The 24,213-nt window shown below is 39.5% G+C and overlaps 1 protein-coding gene across 1 annotated transcript in view; it reads left to right on the forward strand.

Moving 5' to 3' along the window:
- Positions 1-1,101: 1,101 nt before the first annotated feature.
- mdfi (MyoD family inhibitor) overlaps positions 1,102-24,213 on the forward strand; it is a 30,123-nt gene continuing 7,011 nt past the window's right edge. Inside the window, exons 1-3 of the mRNA XM_032514131.1 lie at positions 1,102-1,605; positions 2,890-3,091; positions 15,576-15,713. Coding sequence (XP_032370022.1) covers positions 2,941-3,091; positions 15,576-15,713 — 289 coding nt within the window. The 5' untranslated portion in view covers positions 1,102-1,605; positions 2,890-2,940. The remainder of the gene's footprint in view (positions 1,606-2,889; positions 3,092-15,575; positions 15,714-24,213) is intronic.

A 24,213-nucleotide genomic window follows, 5' to 3' on the forward strand; every position in this document is an offset into this window, starting at 1 on the left:
AAGATTTGCTGCTGTGAATTACTTGCGCCCCTGCCATGCCTCTAAACATAAAATACAGAAAACACTCTTATCAGCCACAAGCTTCAGGTGTCTATGTGGCCCGAGCAGACAAGGTTTTTATACTGTGTGACCCAAACAACAACACTAATTCTTTTAATTTAGGAATTTGTTTTTATTCCACTTACCTTATTGTTTGTAATAATAATAATTAAAGACTATTCTCAACAAAGTTGACGATAAATTGTGGTTTTATCCATCAGAAGGTTATTGCAAAAAATAAGAAAAAGATATTGCTGACATTTAGACAGATTAGGCTCATTATGATCATTATTGTTGGCCGTTAACATGTACTAATTTAACTTATTGCAAAGGAAAATACACTACATAACATAGAGTGTTTATTTTTGATTGAGTCTTCTTATTTATTTTGAAACATTTGTTGTTGCTGGAACACTAATGGTATCAAAAGTCTTAAAACAGGTCAGGTCCTGATATGCACACCTACTGCCATCATTTTTCAACATAAGCGCAGCAACCATCATTTAATAGAAATCTGAGGAAGTTATGAAAGGTAACCAGTTGACAATAGTGAGTTAGGACTGTCAAAACTCAATATCCAGTATTTACCATGAGTGTAATTGGCAAATGGGGTACAAGGTAGGGATGTGCTTTGCTTTTGAGTACACAATTACTATTATGAGGATGAATCATGAGTCATAACCTAGTTCGGTCTTGTACTGGGACATCTTGAAAGATCTCATGCACAACACAATTAATACAGAAAATTCCCACAGTGAGTCACAACAACATAAAAACAGTGTCCCTGCACTTGAAGAACAACGGTTTGGTTGACTCATGTCAGAGTACAAAATGTTGCATGGGATTTTTATTGAGTATATACCGTTGTGATCTTAAATAAAAAGTTATATTCACAAACTGTTACTCTATCATTAATGACAAAACATATGGTTCCTGGGCTCATGATTCCTGATGAAAGCTACACTGTGTTAGTGCTGTGTCTGGTTCGGGTTAAGGGGGTAATTACATGACAGTATAGTTCAGCCCAACGAGTTTGTAGCCTGGAGGAAGCACAATCACTGCTGACTGTAGTTTCCTGTCCAAATAGCTGCAGCACAGAAGTCTGAGACAAGTATAGTGGGAGTAAAGAGAGAGGAGAGACCGACACAGGTCGGATACTGCTGCTCATTTTAGAGTTTAAACAAAGTTGGGACAGTGGTGTAGCCTACTTGGACTTTGTTAGCAGAAACGCAACAGAAAGTGAGTAAGCCCTACACTGCAGACAAAGCGAGCTGCCTGCAGAGACACACAAAACTTCCCAACATCTGGTCTGCTGGAAGACGGGGCGAGCCGGAGAGAGAAACTTTGGAGGCGGAGAGAATCTATCTCCACTGGAGAAAAATGCATTGAATTGGGAGGTTTGGGGGGACCTACATGAGCCGAAACGAGATTTGGTGGTCGTGTAAGGTGACAAGAGTGGAAGGAAAAAGGACGGGAAAGGTCTCGGAGGGCGAGAAGTCCACCTGGAGCGGTCAGAGAATGAATTAGCCGAAGGTTTGGCTGCACCGCGTTCCAGCCAAAGAGAAGGTAAGTTGTTTTGCTGTGTTGTTGTATATCAAAGGGAGTAATTCTGCAGCATGAATCTAAACTAAAAACGGATCGCCACACCGGAGGTGCTCTCGGTCCGAGCGTGCAGGGACTCGTTTAGGGAAAGCAGGGCGCAGACACGCAATACAGGTAAACAGAATACGGCCGTATTACCTAGCAATAACATTTAGTAGCCTATTTATACCTCTAATTTTGGCGTACATTTGTCTTTGAAAGTATGGTTAACTATTTGCAAAATCTGTTTAAACTACAAGTGTGGCACTGTTTTTAAGTGTGCGTTGTGACCAAAACGTCTTTACACTCTTTACCGTAAAGTATAAAACTAACCAATTGTAGTTGTTTAAGGGTGAACATATTTTTATAAACTCGTTAAACGTCGCATCACCAAGCGCATTTACTAAAAAAAACTTAGAGATAGGTTGTCAAAACTTTTGGGGGCAGTGAATGTGCAGCGCAAAACCACGGGAGCGCGCAAACAGCTGTCCAGCTGAGCTGCTCTGGCAGGGTTGGCGCGCGCCAAACACAAGTTGGCACGTGACACAGTTAACGTGTCCGGTGCTGCGTTTTGATTCCCTGCTCAACCCCTCTCTAAAATATCAGATAAAACACACGTCGGTGGGCAATTAAGCAAGTATGAAGGTCATAATATAGCTCATTTAGGCTATATGTCGCTTAGCAACCATTTAGTAAAGCTGCTGTCTTGGGCCAAAATAAAAGTCTAGTCTTTTAGCCTATATATTTTGATTGATTATTGCATCTACTTTAGAAACGACCCTTGTATGTATTAATAAATAGCTTTAAAATAATCTTGACTAGTTGTAATAAATTAAGTAAATAAGAACAATATTTAGGCAGTTGTTTGTGTTGTATTATTCTTTGTGGGTGGGTGTTCTTTACAATTAATTATTGCTTTTATTAAGGTTGCCATTGTATCTCATGTTAGTTATATACTACCCTCATTGTTATTATTTGCACAACATAAGTTTAAAGAGTTTAAACTCTAATAATTAAAAGTAGACTATGATTAGGCACATCCAGTGTGTTACCACTGTTTGATGAAAGCAGCACGCCAGGCCCCTGATTTTATAGCTGTAAGGGATTCATGCTGGTTCACGTTGTGCATGATTACACCTCTCTCTCTTGCTTCTCTCTAAAGCACTGGCGTGTTGGTGTGGTGCACAATTTAAAAAGACAATAAGAAATCTTTCATGTGACCCATGTGATCATCTCTGCAATAATGTTTTTGGCTGTCTCCTCTCTCAGGCTCACTCCTTGGCCCCTCCACCTCCTCCCACAAGAGCCAGGCCTACGCCCATGGATGAGGAGAGGAGTGCCCCTGTCATCTCCCCAGAGCCACCTGATGAGGTGGACCCCAGCGTACCAGCTCCACAACCCAGTTCACACGCAACCTTGACCGAAGAGAGCACAAACAGCTGTCCGAACCCAAAGCCCTGTCCTAGTCCAGGTAAGGAAGAAGTTGCAGTAGAAAACCAGACAAACCTACGCAAACAGCTTTTTTTACTCTGGTGTGTAGCTGTTTGTTTAGTGTTTCTGTGTGTATTTACAGTATATGTGTTGGAGAAAGAAGAGACAGTCCCTTCACGAAAACATTATGTGATGGGTCTGAACAAGCCTTGAATAGTAGATTTATAACTACTACCACAGAGTTCTATTAAAGGTTTAGATAATAGAACAACTTTGTTGTTTTTTGGTGTGTGTTTAGTTGATTAGGATCCCCATTAGCTACATCATTGCAGCTGCTGTTCTTCATGGGGTCCACAAAACAGACATTACATAGTGTCAAAGCAATGATTACAACTTGCATCATAACCCTAACAATAATCAGATAATTTGAATTAGTCCATTTCACTTCAGTGTCCTTAACACATTCCAAATCATAATTCAGACAGACCCTCAACAGCCACAAGACCTATCAACAGAATCAAACTCACATTTGTATTTTGTTCAAAACTTAGCCAAATAGTTACTTCATAGTTCCAATGCCTCTAGTCAAAATATGGTTTTACTAAAATTAGAAAATCAACTTTAATTTTTTAAATATGTCTTGTAAGTAATTAACTGCATAGCTTGGTACAAGACCGTTTGTATGATGCGTTGTTTTCAGTAGTATTAGTCATGTCTCTCTAAACTGAATGATGCATTATTATACAAAATATGTCTTTGTAAAAGAGATATTTCTGATAAATACAAGTCATGAATTGAATACTTTTTAACAAATAACCAAGATAGACTATTCTGCATTGCAATAACATTCATTGTGTATTTACATGGAGTGTCTTTGTTAACTGTAAGTTTGGCTGCCTCAAAAAAGTGAGACAGAAAGTAGAGTAGTTATGAAGTTATGTTCAAGCCATTTATTATGAAAAAGAGATGCTAGAGTATTTGTGCTGAGAGAGAATATCTCTCTATGCTCTTTCATGCATATGAACCTCATTATGGTAGAAGGTTGGCCATTGTGTGAGTGAATATACTGTATAACTGGATACACATTTGCTTTTTTTTCCCAAGCTACAGGAAACCATTTACCCCAAAACAAGAATAGACCAAATTATTCACCTTTGTGAAAGTGTATATAGGTTGATGATAGTTTTCCAGAGTGGAATAGTCTTGAGTCACTGTTATGTTTAAAGTTTTACAGACTGGTAATTACTAATCACTATTGGTAGACTCAGAAGCTGTGTTCTAGTGACTCTCCCAATGATTCCTACAAAATCATTGTGTGTTATTGGTGGATGTCATGGTGATTCATTAGGTCAGAGGCCTTTTAACTGACAGATAAAAACAATTTCTTGGTCTGTGTGGGGGACGTGCCGCCTTGGATGATCTAAGGGGTCAGGACCAATTCAGCGCTGTGGAACGCTTAAAGGCCGCAATGGGACTCATGGGAATTGGGGTATGAATCCATGACCCTTCCTCTTTGTGTGATTGGTCATGGCAAGAGTTGACTGACACTGGGGCGGAAACAAGGGAACTTGGACAATCTCAGGGCAGTATTGTGCCTGAATGACTCATCCAGGATCAAGTTCCCTAAAGCTTCAGTGACAAAATGACAGCAGAGACTTTAGATCAGAGCACAAGTCCTATGGGGCAATTGGGGTAGGTGTGGTAACTAGAGAAGTGTGCAAAGATCTAAGTGGCTTGTTGCCATGGGAACCTGCCACAAAAATGGTCGATGGAGTTTTTTTTTTTTTTCAAAAGACAAGTCTCAACCCAGTTTATTATGATAACTGTTTTGAATGTGCAAAAGCATAGAATCTACACACGCACATTTCTGTTCTCCACTACATTGCGGTTCACCATGATGAGTGTAAGTACAGCATCCGAATAATGATAATACCTCTGCGTAGAGTTTTAGAGTTATTAAACTGTAGGTTTGTGTCTAAACATGTTCTCGTGGCTGGGCTGACTTTACCTGTGCTTGCTTCTTAGGAAGACAACCCAAAGGATAACTGTGGCTTCTCCCACTAAAGTTAGACTGCTTGGCTGGCTGACTGGTCTAATTGTGTGTGTTTGTGTGTGTGTGTGTGTGTGTGTGGTGTACGTACGCGAGCGCGTGCGTGCGTGTGTGCTTGCGTGTGGGTAGGTGAGCCAGGGTGGGGAGGAGAAGATTGGTCAGGCTACCACTGACAGCAACAAGGCCCTGCTTTCAGTGCTATGCTTCATCCCCCACCCATCCCTCAGCCTGCAGAGTGCAGGGCTTTGGAACAACACAACAGGCACATATACAGTATATCTAACAGACTTGAGTCATTTTTTGCCCATGGGTACATTATAACAAAGGGATAAAAGGTCCCAAGATTGTATTTCAATCAAAGTTGCTTAGCCAGCGCATGCACAAGTTATTTTTCTTCCTGTTTTACTTCCATGATGTACATTAGTGTCTCTTTTCCTGTTTTCCTCGACTAGCCTGATAATCAGGCTGAATAATGTTACTTCATTCATTTGGCCTGACATTAAGTTGGTCAATGTCTTTAATGGGAGGGGGGTGTTTTGTTTTGCACAGAACAATTAGTAGCAAATGACATATCCGTCCCACTAGCACTGTTTTTTATTTCTGCTGTGGCTGTTGCCACGCTGTGCCCACCTCTCTTAACTGATGTACATTGTGTTGTGTGCACATTAGATGTTTACCTGTCACAATGGGGAAGGACACATTATGAACGTCTGTACAATCAAATGCAATTCTATGCAACAAATAATGGCTCTGTGAATATTTCTGTTCAGTCAGGGCTGTTGATTCATTTCTGTGCTTATTTTGAGGCCTTTAATCATGACAATAACCCAGCAGTATCAGCGTGGGAGCCAGCCAATCACAAAGCACCAGATGAGCTTGGAGAGAGTTTTAGCCCTCTCATCACCCCACATTTGGATTGTAGTCTTTTCTGCTATAAGTCAATAAAGCACTGCTCAGTCAGTCAAGGACACAAAACAGTGGTGTGTGTGTGTGTGTGTGTGTGGTGTGTGTGTGTGTGTGTGTGTGGTGTGTGTGTTGTGTGTTGACAGATGTGTGCTTCTCGCTGTTGTGAGTGCATATAGGAGCCACTTACTGTACCACCACATGCTGATTCCCTCATTCTCTTTCACCACTGGTTTCTCTCACACTCTATTTTTTCTCTTCCTTTTGTCTTTTTTGCCTACTTCCTCTCTTTTGTCTCTATTTATCTTTCTTTCTGTGACTCTCTGTATTAGGGCTCAACAAGAATTAGTTTTTATGTTGCAAAGAGAGTAATTTTCAAATCCCTAGAGGTATGATTCTAACAATGACTTGAATTATTATCAGTGTCTCAACCTATAGGAGGTTAAAGTTTTATTTGGAGCTTGTTGCTGGCATCAGCTATAAGACAGCTGTTGCCAGCAAATGTAGTCAGCTGTAGCTAATTGATTTTAATTTAACAAGTTGGCCAAACAAAATGAATATTCTGGCTGTTTATTATGATCTCTGGAAACCTGGTCTTTACTTTTTATTCTCAGCTAAAGATGCTTTAGTCAAAAAAAAAGCCAATCGGTATTATTTGATGTGTTATTTTCCGCTTAGAAAGACCAATATAGTCGTTAGTCTTTCATTAAATAAACAGTTTAGTATTAGCTGACCCCATCACGTCGATTTCAGTCAGGTAGCTTGCAGTTTGACTGTTAGTAATCAAGTATAAAGACTGACAATTGGCAGAAAGTAACCATTTGTTAGAATCTCTGTCAAACGTCTGAGCACTTCAGATTGTTTTTAATTTTTTTATCTGAAAATCTCTGAATCGGGACCTTCAGGATTTGGGGCTGTGAAGCATCTTGTTCTTTCAGTCTGTCAAGCTCAAGTTAAGATTCAATACTGCCATATGAACATGATTTATTGGAATTTGTCTTAGTGAGTTCATTAAAACAAAAACAAAAATAGTAAACCCACTCATTTATAAAGCACATGATATATTAAGTATAACAAAGATATACAAAGTATAAAACAATAAAATCACAACCTCAGTTGTCCAAAAATATTGGTCTAAAGGAAATGCAAATAGATATTTTCATCAAATCTTTTTGTACGTTCCATACTTTTCCCACCCTAACCTGTTTTTAAAGGTTTAAACGTTTGCTGGTGTCTCTTTGTTTATCCTGGATCCTTTATTATAATGCATACAATAAAAATAATAAAATCCCTCTGACTACTTTACAGTCTAAACTATATTTATTTGATCTCTCTCCCTCTCTGCGCTCCAGTGTGCAGATGCAGCTATTTGCCTACTTGTCCCTTTTTAGTCCCTGAGGTTTTTTGAGGCTTGTGTGTCTAATTTGGTTTCTCACAGAGATAAAAATAAACTAGGAGCAATTTGAGGCGTTTTTACAGCATATTTGAACTACGAAAATGAGCATGCTTTCTTTGTTCTTCACCACCTAGAAAACATTTGAGAAACTGCTGCTGCTCTGGTGGCCTGCACTCCCTCTTTCTCTTTCACCAACCCCTGACTTGAGTAGCGTCTCCAAATCCTCATAACCTGTGTCATATACTGTTGACAGTTAGTGTCAGCATGATTTGATAGTTCTAGCTACCCAGCAACTGTCTGTCTTGTTGTAACACTTGAGCGGGGGCCCTTTTACTGTACAGTTACTGTTACAGTGACAGATCTGATGGTTACCCCTTTAAGTGTGTTGCTGTTGTCTCTTCCAGTTTCAAGTCTACAGTTGTGGCAGAGGTGTTATGTAGAGACCAACTGTTTTTTAAGGCTGATATTGATACATTAGGTTAATACAAATCAGACAACAATATAGCAATACTTATATCTGTAATAACTTCATATCAGCCTGTAATATTGGCTTGTCATTGTGTGCATTAAAGCGGGGTATATATAATATAGTTGCCACCGCAGTTTGAGATTGATACTCTTCCTGAATGTGAAATACTGAATTCTGCTTATCTTGTTAGACTGACTGTCCTTAGTTTCCATATGTTGCACAGTATAGTGTGTGTTTGTATGTCTGATGGTGGTTTCCCTGTTTCAGGCTCCTTGTGTTAAATTCAGCAGTATAGCAGCTGTACTTTCCCATGAACCAGAGGAATCTCAAAGACAAAGTAACACAATTAAATTCCCCTTAAGCCTGTTCAACAGCAGACAGTTTTTGTCTTTAATGAGCTTACACTGCTTCATTCTCTCAGCAGCTATAATCTCTGATTTTGGACATATTCCAGTGCTGCACTCTCACAGCCCCTCTGTGCAGTGTGTGTGTGTGTGTGTGTGTGTGTGTGTGTGTGTGTGTGTGTGTGTGTGTGTGTGTGTGTCTTTGTGGGAATGTGTTTTTGTGTGTGCTTTTGGCTGGATTGGAGCTAAACAATTGCCTCTTCTTTCCTTTTCTCTGTGTGTGTGCATGTAGGGCTTTTTGTGTGTTTGTTGTGGGATACGGCTAAAAGAAAGGTTTCTGTAGTTATGTGTTTTCTTTGTATTTCCCTTTGTCATGGTCAGAACTCCAGTGGTTGTGTGTGGTTTCAATCAGTTACAGTCATTACTGCTGGCCATTGAGCTGCTACTGCGTCGTCTCCACTAACTCCGCTCTGCTGAACATTACTCTGCTTTATTGCTCTTCACCTCATCTCATTGTATCTTTTTTTCCAATTCTCTCAACTCTTATTTCTATCTTTTTTAGGATAAATATATATGTATTCTTATTTAATTAAAACAAGCAAAACACAAACAAAACATGTAACTCACAACATTCATACATCACAACCTTGTCAGACCCCCCCCACTCACCCGCCATCACCACTATATCATACTGCACATATATTATATACAACATATACTTGATTGACCTTATCTTGTCCTTTCTTATCTCAGCGTGTTGTAAAATGCCCATCACAATTTCTTTGAGCCTTCAAATTGCTTGTTTTGGCCAATCAGCAGTCCAAAACCTGATCAACCCTACAATATCGGCGCAATATGAATATATTTGCTCAAAAATATTGTAAAATTAGATTTTTTCCATTTTGCCCAGCTCTGCTTAACAACATTAAACAAAGTTGCATCTTAACATTTGCGCTACATGATGATGATGAAATTTTTAACTCTGGTGGATTTTGGATGCCTGTTTGCTCCCGTTTGTAGCTGGTGGTAAGGTGCATACGTACTGTATGTCTTTGCCGAAGGGTTATACACACCTAAGAGACCCCCTTTTGTATGCACATTACAATTCTGTGCCTCTAAAGAAGTTCTAGTAAAGCTGTAGAAACAGGTTTCAGGTAGTTTAAAAGGCAGCAGGTAAACTCAACTGAGCACTCCCCCCTCAGAGATAATACCCAGAGGAACAGCAGGTTGCACTCCCCTTCAGGTGATCCAGGATGTGTCACATCATTTGCCAGCTCACATCGCTTGGATCTGTGTGTGCATGTGTGTGTTCGTGTTGTGTTCATACTAACCATTGCCTTATGTGATCCATATGTTTTTGTCTGTTTACCAGGGGACTGGTATTCCTCTGGATCACCCTTTCAGGGCTCATGACACGTGTACACACCAAATTACAAACATACATGTACATGCACACACACACCAACACACACACACACACACACAAGCATGCACAAACAAATACACATACTCACCCACACGTGTAAACACACAGCCAGATATCCTCAGCGGCTCTTGATTGCTCTGGTCTGATTTGAATTAGAGGCTCATCTTTCTCAGATCTCAGAAATGGCTCTGAGGTCAAGCGGTTTGGTGGTTTGATGCTAATGCCAACACACAATTAGTTGAAGGCCTGCTTGGATGGCACTAGGGGTTCGGTGGGGATGTGCTCCAACAATCGTGGTTTTGAACGTTTACAGAGGGAAGGCTTTAACTGAGTAACAAGACCTACACACTTTTAACCCATAACACTCTCATTGACAACAGGAGTCTAAAAGAGAATACATAACAGACTACTGTACTGACAAATGAAGTGGTTAAGCTGACCAGATGATTGAACACATACTCAGGAGGAATGTGCAAGTGTTAAACAGATATTCAGATAATTGATATACATTTTTATTGCATATCTTTAACATTATTTTTTCCAACAAGGGCAGCAATACTAATACTTATCCTTACTACTACTACTACTACTACTACTACTACTACTACTACTTTTGTCATTTGTTGTCTGGGTAGTTTTGATAAATCTATATTTCTCAGATATAATAGTAATCGTTTCAAATTATTTGTTGTAGAGTCATGAATCTTACACTGAAGAAGACTGTCCTTTCCTTTCCTCCCGTAATTTGCTTACGCTGGGCTCTCGTGTGGCTTTGATAATGACATAATTGCACCCAAAAGCAGCTTCCACAGAAAGGGACCAAAACAACATGAGAAAGAGGATCAGTATGACCAGATAAATGCCACCTAAAGCACTTTTTGTTTGAATTATATTACTGATCTCAATATTTTCAAATATCTGCCAACTGACTATAGTCATTAAAGTCAGTTGTTGCCTGCTAGCACATTGTGAAATATTACTTTTTTATTATTCATCCTCAAATATATTTTTTTATAAATGGGTACCAGCTGCATCGAACAATAGATGATTATAGGTAACTGATGGATTTTGATGAGCTAATTGATTACTGATTATAGGATTATTTAACATGATGTTGAAACAGATAATCAGAAATACATGACTACATGTATGAGTGGCTGGCTGGGCCTATGGACAGATGTAGACCAAGTTACATACAGTATGCTTTGCATAATTAGTTAAACCCTTTTGAACAGTGAGTGTTATCTAAAGTAATTGCAAGACATTAAAATAAGGATGGATGTAATGATAGATAGACATATATACTGCTTGCCAGTGACATATGCAGCCTATAATACACACACATATCTCTAAACTAGACAATTCGCATTGTTGGGGGCAACAGTTCTCACTAGAGGCTTTTATATCTGAAGCTGGCTGATTGAGACTAATGGATACAACATGGGCTTTAGAAATAGCTTCCACATGCAAGAGACAAGCAAATGTGTGTGGAGCTGGTACTAGATATAGGAAGGTAACATTGGAGTATGTATGTGTTTAGTGTGTGTGTGTGTGTGTGTGTGTGTGTGTGTGTGTGTGTGTGTGTGTGTGTGTGTGTGTGTGTGTGTGTGTGTGTGTGTGTGTGTGGTGTTGTGGTGTTTGTGTGTGTGTGTGTGTGGTGTGTGTGTGTGTGTGTGTTGTGTTGTGTGTGTGTGTGTGTGTGTGTGTGTGTGTGTGTGGAGGGGGGTTGTGTACCACCGTCTTATAGAACGGAAAAGAAGGAACACCACACACACACACACACACACACACACATAAAGGCAAACACAAATCCTTCCAATGCCTGAAACACTGTTCCTCTTCATCAATGTTTGACCACCTTACATAACCAAATGATTTAATGTCATACCAGTAGCTTTGACATACTTTATTATCTAAGAAATTAAAGCAGTGTTCCTTCAGACAGAGGCCCCGTTCTGAACTCATTTGTCTAAAGTTGGCTGGATTCAACTTTGATCAGTGGCCGGCTCGACTGAAAACGAAAATCTTTTAAACTGACCTTAGATCTGAAATAAAGATAGATTCAGCAATTGCATAGCCAATTTCTCGCTTAAAATGTTTTCAGAAACACATTTTGGTAAACTATTTCAGTAGAAAATTTAGATTTTGAAATCGAGGAGCAGCCAGCCCAGGTGTGACGCCATAGTCCAATCAGCGGCAGCCATTACGGTTGTACGAGGGTGTAGACTGTTTTCTTTCCTTGTCAGTGGTCATTGAAAATAAAACTAGTGGCGAGCCCACTAGCGTGCAATCCTGGGAAGCAGGGCGATCACATCCATGAAAACAACGCGTTTATGGACACGTACTGACAAAAGCCAATGTTTGCATTTACAATGAGCAAGCTGACAATAGTGTTACGTTCATACAAGTCAAAACACCGCAGCAGGTCAATCATGGCACTGAGGTGAACATTCAACGTTACTTATTTACTCCTCTTCATCCCCTGTGGGATATAAGCCTGTTATGAGATCTCTCCATTGCATTTATTCCTTGGCAACATGCTGCAAATCTCTCTGTGACAGGTGCATCTTGTCTAGCAGCTCCTCCAACTTTTAGACACACCAGCTAACAGGGCCGTTTCTAGCCCAAAAAGGCCCAACTTCTTCCTAAGAAGAACAGCACTGTTGTTGCCCACCTGGCCTTTGTTTGTGGTGTGACTGATTCACTTCTTGTCTTTTTTTAATTTAAAGAAAAAGGTTGATGATTGATCATATAATCATTTTCAAAACATTAAAACTGTTGCTGTGGTATGTCTGTTTCAAAAGGCAACAATAAATAACACATTAAAAACAAAGTATTCCTGTGATTCCATGCATTAGTAGTGAAAGTATTTAATCTATAATAATTGTGATAATTGATTATCACCGTTTCACCGTGATTATTCTTCAGACTATAATCGTACCAACACAATCTATAATCGTTGCACACACAAACAGCCAATATGCAAACAGAAAAAAATGTAGTTGCATATAAAGTAGGAAAGTGAGATCCGATCCCAAGTGGTCACTCAGGGCGCATTTGGAAGCACATTCTACTGCCAGGAGGAAACCCGCTTGGGATCGGATCACGCAGGACAGATGTTCAAAGGTCAAAACAGGCCCAAAGGGTGCATGGAACCCTGCTGGGAATCTTACTGAGTCATCCTGCTTCAACAATACAACATTACAAACATTAGCATAAACAGTGCACAGTACTAAACAACAGCAAAAAAAGCAATAATTAAATACTTGAATTTGAAATTAAACATAATTAACCTAAATGTTTGGTTGTGTTTGTCCCTCTGTGTGTTACAAACACACAATACACACAGCACACAAACAGCTATGTATACTGTTAACTGGAATTCACTAAAAACGCGTGGCAGGGCCTTACGATATCAGCATATTTAACTTAGTCAAACAAGACCTACTGGAAGTTAGTCATCGTTACAATAAGAGAACAAAATATGTAGCTGTCATCAGTTAATAAAACACTGATTCTCAATATTGTGATGGGTATTTTTCTATTTTTATTTTATCATTTTTTTATTTAGCCTTTTTTTATTTAGTACTTTCAAGAATGTGTGGGCAATATCGGAAAAATGTTGCAATGATTAATCACAGATTTTTGGGATTTTTAGTATGTCATGATATTTCTCTCTGTGTTGAAAGGACTATTTACATCATTGATTAATCTGCCGATGATTTATTAATTCATTGTTTGGTCTATTAAAATTCAGAAAACAGTGAAAAATGTTTAAAAAATGTTTAATGATTATTTTTCTGTCATTCTACTACTCAGTTAATCAACTAATCGTTGCAGCTCTAGAACAATAAAGTTTTTATAGATTCATAGATTCATGATATCTCAATACTGTATAAAAATATTGTAATTTGATGAGGAAGAGACAATAACTTAATAATATTGAAATAAAGCCCAGCCCTAAATATACGATATGTGTGATACCTTAGTAAAATGGGAAATAAACTGGTCCACTCTTCAATAGTTAAACTAAAAGTGTAGTTGTGAGTAAAATGCATGTAACGGCATTTTGTCTTCATTTTAAAAAACAGCTCTGTCATATGAGTTGTATGGCTGCAACTAATGATCATTTTCATTGTTGATTCATCTGTTAATGATTTTCTCGATTACTCAATTAGTTATTTGGTCTATAAAATGTCAGGAAATGGTGAAAAAGTGTTGATCAGTGTTTTCCAAAGGCCAAGGTGACTTCCTCAAATGTCTTGTTTTATCCACAATTCAAAAATATTCAGGAAGAGTGAAGAACTAGTCACATTTAAAAAGCTGGAATCAGAGAATGTTTTCTTTTTCATAAAAAATGACTTAAACCGATTAATCGATTATCAAAATAGTTTTAAATTATTAAAATTAAAATTATTTTAATAGTTGACAATTAATCGATTAATGTCTGCAGCTCTAGTGAATTGATTTGTATTTATACTATAACCTTGTGTTCCTGCCTGGACCTCCATAAATGAATGAAGCAAAGTGTTTAAGTCCAAATAACCAACACAGTCGTTATATTTGGATGAACACAATATCAGAACCAGATAACTGGATTCTTTCAACTGCTCATCTCATCCCTCACTTTTTTTGTTTTTACTTTTTCATTGAAAAAAAACTGCCTCTATTAATTTTTACATCTTATCTTTCCCTTCCCTCAAAACACTTAACTTTGCATAGGCATTATATATGTTTAGCTGCAAAAGTGGGAATTAATCTATGAAGTTATGCCAAAAATGTGAATTTATTTGTAAAAGTGGTGTGTGAATGTGAACTTGGGACGAAGAGTGCAAAAGGCAGGGGACAGGAAAGAGAGGACAGATAGAGAAGTGAGCGAGAGGGGATAGAGTAAATAAACATAGCCGGGAAGTGTTGAGTCGACGCACATGACGCGGTTTGGTTTGTGTATGTGTTTGTTAAACCCAGCTGGCTCCCATTTGCCCAGGAATGAGGCTGCACCTCTCAGAGGCCCAAGCCTGCCTTGCATTGAAGGCCTCTGTGTGGTGTGCGTGCGCATGTGTGTGTGTGTGTGTGTGTGTGTGTGTGTGTAATAACAGCTTCATTAGAACTGTACTTTACTGTATGTATATTATGTGTACGTCCTCTTATGTGTTCAATTTAAACACACATTCATCCACTCTCAAACACAAACAGACATCCCAGCACACACATAGACCCACACAGATTTCAGGTTTCACAAGCATGCACATAGACCCCTAAACAGTCCCAAGAGACTGCATTTAACTGCTTCCAGATGCAAGTTCAGGACAGAGCACACAAATACAGATAAAATCCTCTGCTTTGTTGAAGTCAGCAGAACTACTCTGTTTAAATGAATTAAGTGCTAGTGGATGGTAAATGACATGGGAGTAGACAAGTTTACTATAAGTCGGAAAGCAGCTTGCTGCTGATACCTGATAATATCCACATGGAAAGGAGCTACTCACTTAACAAACCTGGGAACCTGAACCTCAAAAACTTCAAAATAAACTTAACATAAATTAAAAAATATGTGGTATATATAACTGTGTGTAGGGGTGGGGCAAAATATCGATAGAGCAACATGTTGTCCTTCTTCGTGTGATATAAGAATCGATACGCTGGCGCCAAATATCAATATTTTAATTAATAAAATAAGGTGCTCGAAAAACATTTCCCTGCTCCCAGCGTCGCCACATCATGAGAGAAAATCTGCCCTTAACCTTTTTTGAGGTATTTTGTATTCATAGTTAGACCAATATCGTAATGTGAGATTGACTAGCAATATATTGATCTCCACATAATTGCTTGATCGTGATATTATTGGTTTAGTGAGCCATTAACCGTGTATCATATCGTATTGTGAGGTACCATGTGATTCCCACCCCTAATTGTGTGTTTTTTTTCTTTTTTAGATGTGGCCCACACCTATACTGAGCCCCTCATATTGAGGTTAAATGACATCCCAGAAAGGTTGCGAGATGATGGTGAAGACAAGTGGAGCAGCAGCCTCTCACACTCAGTGCTTACAACACCCAGCAAGAGTATCACATGTAAGTAAAGAGCACTCTTACACACACACACATTCACACATAGGGACTCCCACTCAGTAAAACTGGTGAGTTTTGTTTCCATTACCAATCACTGATCTGATGAGTCACATTGTCCTGACCTTTTATAAATATATTTTAATACGCTGAAGAAATAGGTCATATATAATCCTACACACATTGTCAGCAAAGTAGATTAAGTTTCTGATTTCTGAACAGAAATCCAAAATCTCCACACTGTAAATTGAACACGTATTCTCCTCTTGCCTTTTTTCTTCTGCATTTATTCTCTGTCTGATTGGGACTGTGGAATTGACTTATTTAGGATTCATTGGACATCTTGGTATCAGTCAATCAAAATGGTCAATCAGTCAGGTATCAAAATAAATACCCCCAAAAAAGTCTCCAATTTGATTGAATGATAATGATAGAGATCTGAAGTCCTGGCATATCCAGGCTAGCTGGTTCCACTTGTTTCAGGAACTTAATGTAGTCTCTCATTGAGTATTTCTTTGTGTATTGTTTTTTTTTGAGTATTATGTTTTTTGACAGCTACAATAGATGAGTATCTACTACAGCACTTGCTTTTAGAATTTTAACAATATTTGTGTTAGCTTTCATAAAAACTAAAGTCCATTCATTGTTTCCAGCATAGCCCTCCCTTATCCATGATGTCCACCCACATTCATGTAACTAACATAATTTTACCTACATATTAGTTGTAATCTCTTCTGTTTCAAAATGTCTATGCTGGCCTTCTAGTGGCCTATGGGGTTTTAAGATGCTGACCAAGTCATCACAACATCATTGGTTCGAGTCCAGTGGGGGACCGTTGTAATGCATCCCTCTCACTCCTCATTTCCTATTACCTCTCTCCTGTGTAAAAAGAAAGATAAAGGAAAAAATGCCTGATAAAAACATCTCTGCAATTTGTACCCTCCCTTTTCATTTGGAACACTCAACACTCAACTGGCTTCAGTGTGTCAAGTTTGCCATTTTAACAGTCTTGGGCTTATAGAAAATGATGTGATGATAGAGGTTGATTAAAACAAAAAACTGCAAAATTACATAATTTTGTAAAAAACGTATCATCCCTGTCTAGACACATAGACTAAACCACCAGGCTTTCTTACTTCTGTAACAGAAACCAGAAGCTCTCTATTCTGCAATCTATGAAAATGTTTTTTGACCAATCCACTCAAATACCATTTCTCAATGTACAACATAAAGTTGCTACTGTAGTTAGCTGTTGCACTGAAATAATAATTGCATTGGATAGGTGAATGTGTATTATATTGTGTGTGTTTTATTTAACTACTTTCCAAAATCTCCATCTGTCAATCATTGCACTCTCCCCTGGGCATATCAGCAGCTCTCCACCTCAATTTGCTGGAAGTTCTCCTTCCAGAGTCCTATCACTAATCGTCACCATCCCTTTCCCTACCTCATCCTTCAGCCAGAGAGAGATACTCTCTTTCACACTGATTGATGTGCAATCGCTCCAACTCTTTAAGGCAAAGTCTATGTCATTATCCCACCACATCGGTATCGGGCTGCGGGGGCAGCAGCTCCAGCAAGGACCCTAAACTTCCCTTTCCCGAGCCACATCAACCAGCTCTGACTAGGGGATCCCAAGGCGTTCCCAGGCCAGCTTGGAGATATAATCTCTCCACCTAGTCTTGGGTCTTCCCCGAGGCCTCCTCCCAGCTGGACGTGCCTGGAACACCTCCCTAGGGAGGCTCCCAGGAAGCTTTCTTACCAGATGCCTGAACCACCTCAATTGGCTCCTTTTGACGCAAAGGAGCAGTGTCTATCCGAGCTTCCTTCTCTCCTATTTCTAGGGAGATGCCAGCCACCCTCCAAAGGAAACCATTTTCGCCGCTTGTGCCCTGGATCCGTTCTTTGGTCATGCCCAGCCTCTTGACCATAGGTAGGGGAGGAACGAGACTGGACCGGCAATCGAGACTTTGCCTTCGACACAGCCCCTTTTCATCACAAGGTGCGATAAATTGAATTAATGCAAAAAGCCTAATAAATTTTTCAGCAAAGTCTGACATTTGCCCTGACTCACGTGACCAGATCAGTACGGTCTGTTACACCACTACTGTATATTTAACATCACTAACAATGTATTTAACAATAGAAAATGTAATAAAATACAAAACACAAGGTACGGGCCGGGTCTGAATTGACTTGCCATTCCGTTTGGACCTTGGTTTGGACTTTGAGGAGCCCTGCTCTAAGTTAAGTTGTTTAGTTGCTTGGCCACTAACCTCAACGCACAGTGTTCTAAATCTGTCCATCATGTCATTCAAAGAAAAGGAGGGATGGTGTAAGTGGATGAAAGGAGGAATAGAGGGCTGAGAAGACGGTTGAGTAAGCTGAAATGTGAGCATGTGTTAGAAAACTAAGAGCAATTTTTCCTGGAATCCAGGGCCAGCCTTGGGTGACATGCACAAACACACAAACCTCCCCCATGGTAATAGCTAGTTTGCTGTAACTGAATAATCAGCAGTTCAGTCCGGAAATGGATAAGTGAAAGCTGTGTGTTTTGAGTAGGTGTGTGACTGTCTGCTGTCTTTGTTCATGTTTGTGCCTCTTCCTGTCCTTTCTGCTGTGTGTGTCTATTTCAGGCCCAGGCTGGAAGACTTTGAGGTTTGGATTAGATTTTCTTTCTGCCACTCTCTCTGCTTTATTTTACATCCCAATAAAATCTATGAAACCCCCCAGCTCCATATGCTGTGCAGGGAGGGTTATGCAACTTCAGTAGGCTTGGACAAAATGTACCACCATTAACACAGGTCCTCACTGGCTTTCCATTTGCCTTTATGTGCCTCCTCCCTTCATCCACAGCTTCTTCTATCTGCAACTTACGCAATCACACATGTTCACGGTACTTGAACCACAAACTAAACAGTGAAAGCTTAAAACTTTATCTCCTTCTCAGGTGAATATGCAGCACGTCTGTATGTTGTGTGTGAGTTGTTCTATATAAACCAGATAAGCCACTATCAGCCTGAATGCAGTTTAAATATGGTCTTTGTCATCTGCAACCAGTCAATCAATCATCACTTGTCCCTCCTCTGTTCCATTATGAGTGTGAAGACGTTACAAAATAGCTGTGTGACTCAGGTCTGTGGGGGGTGGGCTGGGGACACGTGAATGTGTGTGGAAGGGTTTTTGGGATTTAAAAGGGTGGGGGGACCAAAAGAAAAAAACAGAAAATTCCTAATCTGGTGCCGTCTCGGTGATGACTCAAGTATAGTAGGGGGTGGCAGGGGGGGCCTTTTGATAGCTGTTGAAACAAGGGGCGAGAGATTTTAACAATTGAGATGTGTTTTTGCCGGGTCAAACACACACACACCCCACCACCAACACAACACACCCACAAAAAAAAAAGGAACACCTCCGTCGGATGTCATAACACACTGCTGTCCTAGATCCAGTCACGCGGGAATACATGTTCACAGATTTTTAATTTTTCCCTTTCAACTTGGGGAAACAATGAAAATTAAAAATGCAAAATCCAGTGTTAGCCCTGCATTTTTGTTTTTTTATCATTTAAAACTTTTCACTAAAAAAAATCAAAATAAACCAGACAAAAGCCCAGTCCTTTTAGCTGGGAAGAGGCCCGGAGGGTGTTAGGGAAAATTTTTGAGCAGAGCTTATTGTTAATCCTTCCCCCAAAAGGGAGTGTGGCAGGGGTTTTGTAGTAGAAATAACAGGACTGTAACTGCCTTTTATTAGGCCCAGTAGGCAAAACTTTTCACTCTGTCATTTTGAATTCTCTCTCGCTTTTTTTCAGCTCTTTGTTTCCTTAATTTATTTTGTTTTTTGGTAGTCACATTAAACACATATTTTCACGCCCAAATTTTATAACATGGCACAATGTGGGTATGAGTCACGGGGGTTTTGGGTGTGGGGGTTTTTTTGTCTCAGGTCAGGGATAGGTGTTGCTGTGTGTCGGGACGTTCTTGCAAGTCTGCTATCTTTTCCTCTTTTATTCAAAATCCCTATCGCACTTCTTGAAATATTTGCACACTGTTTCCATTCATTTGTCAGGTGAAACTCACACAAATGAGTTAAATCCAACAGCTTGGTTGAAGAGAATGAATAGCATTTTTGAATGTCTAAAAACACAAGAAAAATTAAGCTATTGTCATATTACATGTTTTCATGCAAACCTAAAAACAAAGAAATGTACTTGGCTGGTTCACAAGTAACTAATGCTAATGCCAGAGATGGGAAAAGTACTCACTTTCCGTACTTAAATAGAAGTACAGATACTTGTGTTAAAGAATACTCTAGTAAAAGTGGAAGTACTGATTAAACTTCTTTACTCAGTAAAAGTAACAAAGTAAGGCTTGGAAATTTACTTAAAGTATAAAAGTAAAGTACCTCGCGAGTGACAACCTTTTTTTATGCAAAGCTTCCTGGAGCACACAATGTTACTAGAGAGATGCTGAGGAACTCCAGTGGACATGGAGACACATCTTTATATGACAATGCTACATTTTAAATGGATGTCTGCCAATTGGCCTAAACATAACATATTATTATTATGACAGAAACTGGGACTCCAGGTTAATTAAATTCCGACTCATTAGCAAGATGAATTCAGTTGTGATTCTGTGAGAATTCACAGATCTATTTTCTATTTTTAATCTTTCCCCCAAACTTTAAAATAATCTACATTTATGTGTGTGCTCAAATATGGCTTCTGGAAATAAAATAAAGGATTAAAATATGAATGACTAAACAGACATTAATGAAGAAGTTCCCCAGCACGTTGGCCAGGAGTCCTTCTTTATGCCTACTGTCTCAAACATCTCTCTCAGATAAGGTGGGGATGATGGGAATGTCTTGCTGTTTTTTCTTCATTTTCAATCATGTCGCCCTCATACTACTACGTTAACACCATCCATACTACTATGTGCTAACGTTACCACCATCCATGCTACTATGTGCTAACGTTAACACCATCCATGCTACTATGTGCTAACGTTAACACCATCCATACTACTATGTGCTAACGTTAACACCATCCTGCTACTATGTGCTAACGTTAGCGCATCCATACTACTATATTCTAAGGTAAGCGCCATCAAGCCTCAATGATTTGCTGTGAATAATTCAGAATCTGTTGCGTTGCGTCAAATGCAACGTACAGTAGATATGTTCCCATCCATTTAGATTGAATATGGTATTGATGACGTAAACAATAATAAGATTAACTCCAGTGAAATGATGTGAAAGTTGAGGACTAGATTAGGACTGGATTAAAGGTGATTCTGGTTTCCAACTGGCCCCAGGTGTCTGTTAAAACACAGACGGAGACAACTTCTCTCTAGCTAAGTTTCTATCCACTTGTCAATTGAATTACAGTATCTGAAGTTCAGTAAAAAAAACAAAAAAAAACTCATGTGAATAAAGCTGGTGAAAGTGCTGATGCTTCAATAAAATCACGTGTAACCTAGCTAACAGGTGAAGAACACATCAGAACCACTAGCTAGCTTACTTTAAATGTGAAGAACTATAGACCAGTAACAGGCCTAAGTGAACTGACAACATGAGTTAGACGACTTACAGTTTCTCAAAGATGCACACACACATTCTCATCTGATTATCCTCAGCTCTCTTTTTCATTTCTCTCACTTTTCTCCCCGTGTAGCGCGCGCACCCGCTCGCGGTGTCTGGCGCGTGTCCGCGCTATTCCCCGACATATTCTCTTGTAGCTACAAAACGAAAGTAACGAGCCAATTTTTAAAATGTAAGGAGTAGAAAGTACCGATATTTGTGTTAAAATGTAAGGAGTAGAAGTAAAAGTCGCCACAAAAATAAATAGTAAAGTAAAGTAAAATATCAGAAAAGTCTACTTGAGTACAGTAACGAAGTATTTGTACTTCGTTACTTCCCATCTCTGGCTAATGCTAATGTAATTCTTGGTGGGTAACATACGATTACAACATCGTCCAACACGCTCATTTAATTTTAATATGATTGTTTTGACCACGGTTAACAACTCTGGGCTAACGCAGAAATTCATCAGTAACGTTAACTGTATGGATAGACAAATAATATAATGGTAATTTAGCTAGATAGCACCATAGCATGAAGTTAACTTTTTTTAACACCTGCCACTGTCACTTTTTACCAGCCCCTTTTTTTGCTTCATAAAGGTGAAAAACAGGAATTGTTGTGTCTCTATGATCCTACTTGTGGACATTGCGCCATTGCTGTAGTAAGGGGGCTGGGCTGGGACACACGATGACGTTTGAAAAAGTACTTATTGGACTTTAACTTATTATTGCACCTTCAATAATGTAGCTGTCATCAATTTAGGTCATTCTGTACATCTCATCTGCAGTTTTTCCTGCATCCACCGTGTGTGATGGTTTGATTGTGTGTTTTTGTGTGCGCGTCAGTCGCGGGGGGAACGGAGCAACAACCCCCCCTCGCCAACAGGATTGAAACAACAGCAACTTTCAGCGAATTTATAGTGAAAAAATGTTACAGCGTACATTGATGTTAATATGTTTACATGGTTGACAGGACGTCTTTCGCTGCATGTTTTGTTGGTGAGATGTTTGAGTCACACACGTCTTGTCTTCACATCAGAAACAAGGAAATAAATTTGACCCATTCTCACTCCCACTTGGTCAGCGGCTGCACGTGGGACTGCTGGGATTGTCGTGAGTAATGAAAATGAGATAGGGGGCCCCGGCAGTCCATCAGTGTCTTCCAGTGAGGTTGGCCCCTGATTGGTCAGGGCCTGTAAGCAACTGCGTATCCTGCTTACCGATAGTTAAGCATCTGAATCACTCAATTCTAATTGGCTACCAGCCAACGTGGCAGGTAGATTGACATTGTTACCCGCCGATTGCTAAATTAACCCGCATTTGGCGGGTGGGCAGGTGTTAATTTTATGCCCTGGCTAGCACCAAGGGGGTAAGCCTCTCCTCTCTAAGCGCAGCTCCCATGGCGCCATTGTAATGCTACAAAGCCATCACCTGCCGTTAGCATCCCATTGACTGACATTCATTTTGACGTCACTTTGACAACTTCGCATCTGAAGCGTTTAAAGACTTTATTTTCCATTGTTTATTTCTAAAGAAACACAACAATGTATAAAAGGCTCCATTACCTTGTATCTCACGTTATAGCTCCGTAGAAGACGCTTTTGTAAAAATAGGCTAACGATTGCGTCATAACCAAGCAACTTACATATCACATTGTGTCACACATGTCACATAGTCGACAAGTCACGACATAGTCGACAAGAAGCTTGCAGACAGTTTTGACGTACATCAGCTGTTTAGGTTTAATTACTAACGTTAACTAGTATGTTAGTTAGCAGTAATTAGCCTGTGTCTATGTTATCTCCTAACATATACCTACGCTCTCCATCCCCTGCTGATTGGGAATGCTTTGAGATTTCTCTTTACACATCTACCAGAAAGAACTTTCGACACGTTCCCACATCACAACTACTCGTCAACTCATTGTAGGCTGCGCAGTAAAGCCTAGCCATCACCGGAAATGGTGCTTCTATTTTCTTCAATGGTCCTTTCCCCAAAAAACGGATCTGTTGGGCCCCTTCTTTAACTGTCTTGGTACACACCTCTTCTTCTCCCACCCCTCCCGGCGCTGCGGGCTTCATCGGGTGAATGGGGTGGAAAACAAAAGGACTATGAAGATTTATATTCTTGGCTAAAACGGTCGGCCCGCAGACAATCTTCCACATCAGCCCCCGTCACTAGAAACCATTCCTATTTTTACAGCCCTGGGGGGGGGACACTCCACAGTAAACCCCCAGCCAGCTAGAAACCTTCCGGTCGCACAAAATCCATGCTGAGGACACTAACTGCATTTCTTTGGGAACCGTGGGAAAAACAGACCCAGACGCCGGAAAAAAGCGACCACGGTAACTTACACCTTCTTAGCTTCCCGGGTGTCCCCTCTTTTCTTTTAGCCGCTTTACAATTACTAAATTTACCACCAACAGGTTTATATTTTCATATCGTTAAAAACCCCTAAAAAAAAAAAATAATATTTATCTTTATTTTGGGGTTAAAAAATTTTCATCTTTTGTTCAATTTGCTTATTGTGAAGTGTTGTATTTAAATTGTTCTTAAGTTGAATGCCAACTGGGAAGACTTTACACCTTCTATTGGTTTTACGAAAAGGTGGGGGAAAATTATTTTGGGGCTTTTGGTATTTTAAAACCCTTCTTCATCCATCTTCGTCCATTTTCCCTTTTTTAACCTGGCAACAAATAACACAAAAAAAACCATCGTATCCTAAAATTTTTATCATTTTATCCCAGTCGATCTAACAAAAAAAAATGATGAGCAGTGCACGTTAAAATGATCAAATGCTTTTAAACCAAATTTAAATTTGGCAAAATTTTGTCTTGCCACACCTAATTTTTAAGCAGCATCTTCTGCATCGCAAATTTGGTGTGGGTTTCACATTACTTTTCTGTTATAGGTGCAAAAAACGC

The sequence above is a fragment of the Etheostoma spectabile genome, chromosome 4 (assembly GCF_008692095.1).
Source record: "Etheostoma spectabile isolate EspeVRDwgs_2016 chromosome 4, UIUC_Espe_1.0, whole genome shotgun sequence".
Taxonomy (NCBI): domain Eukaryota; kingdom Metazoa; phylum Chordata; class Actinopteri; order Perciformes; family Percidae; genus Etheostoma; species Etheostoma spectabile.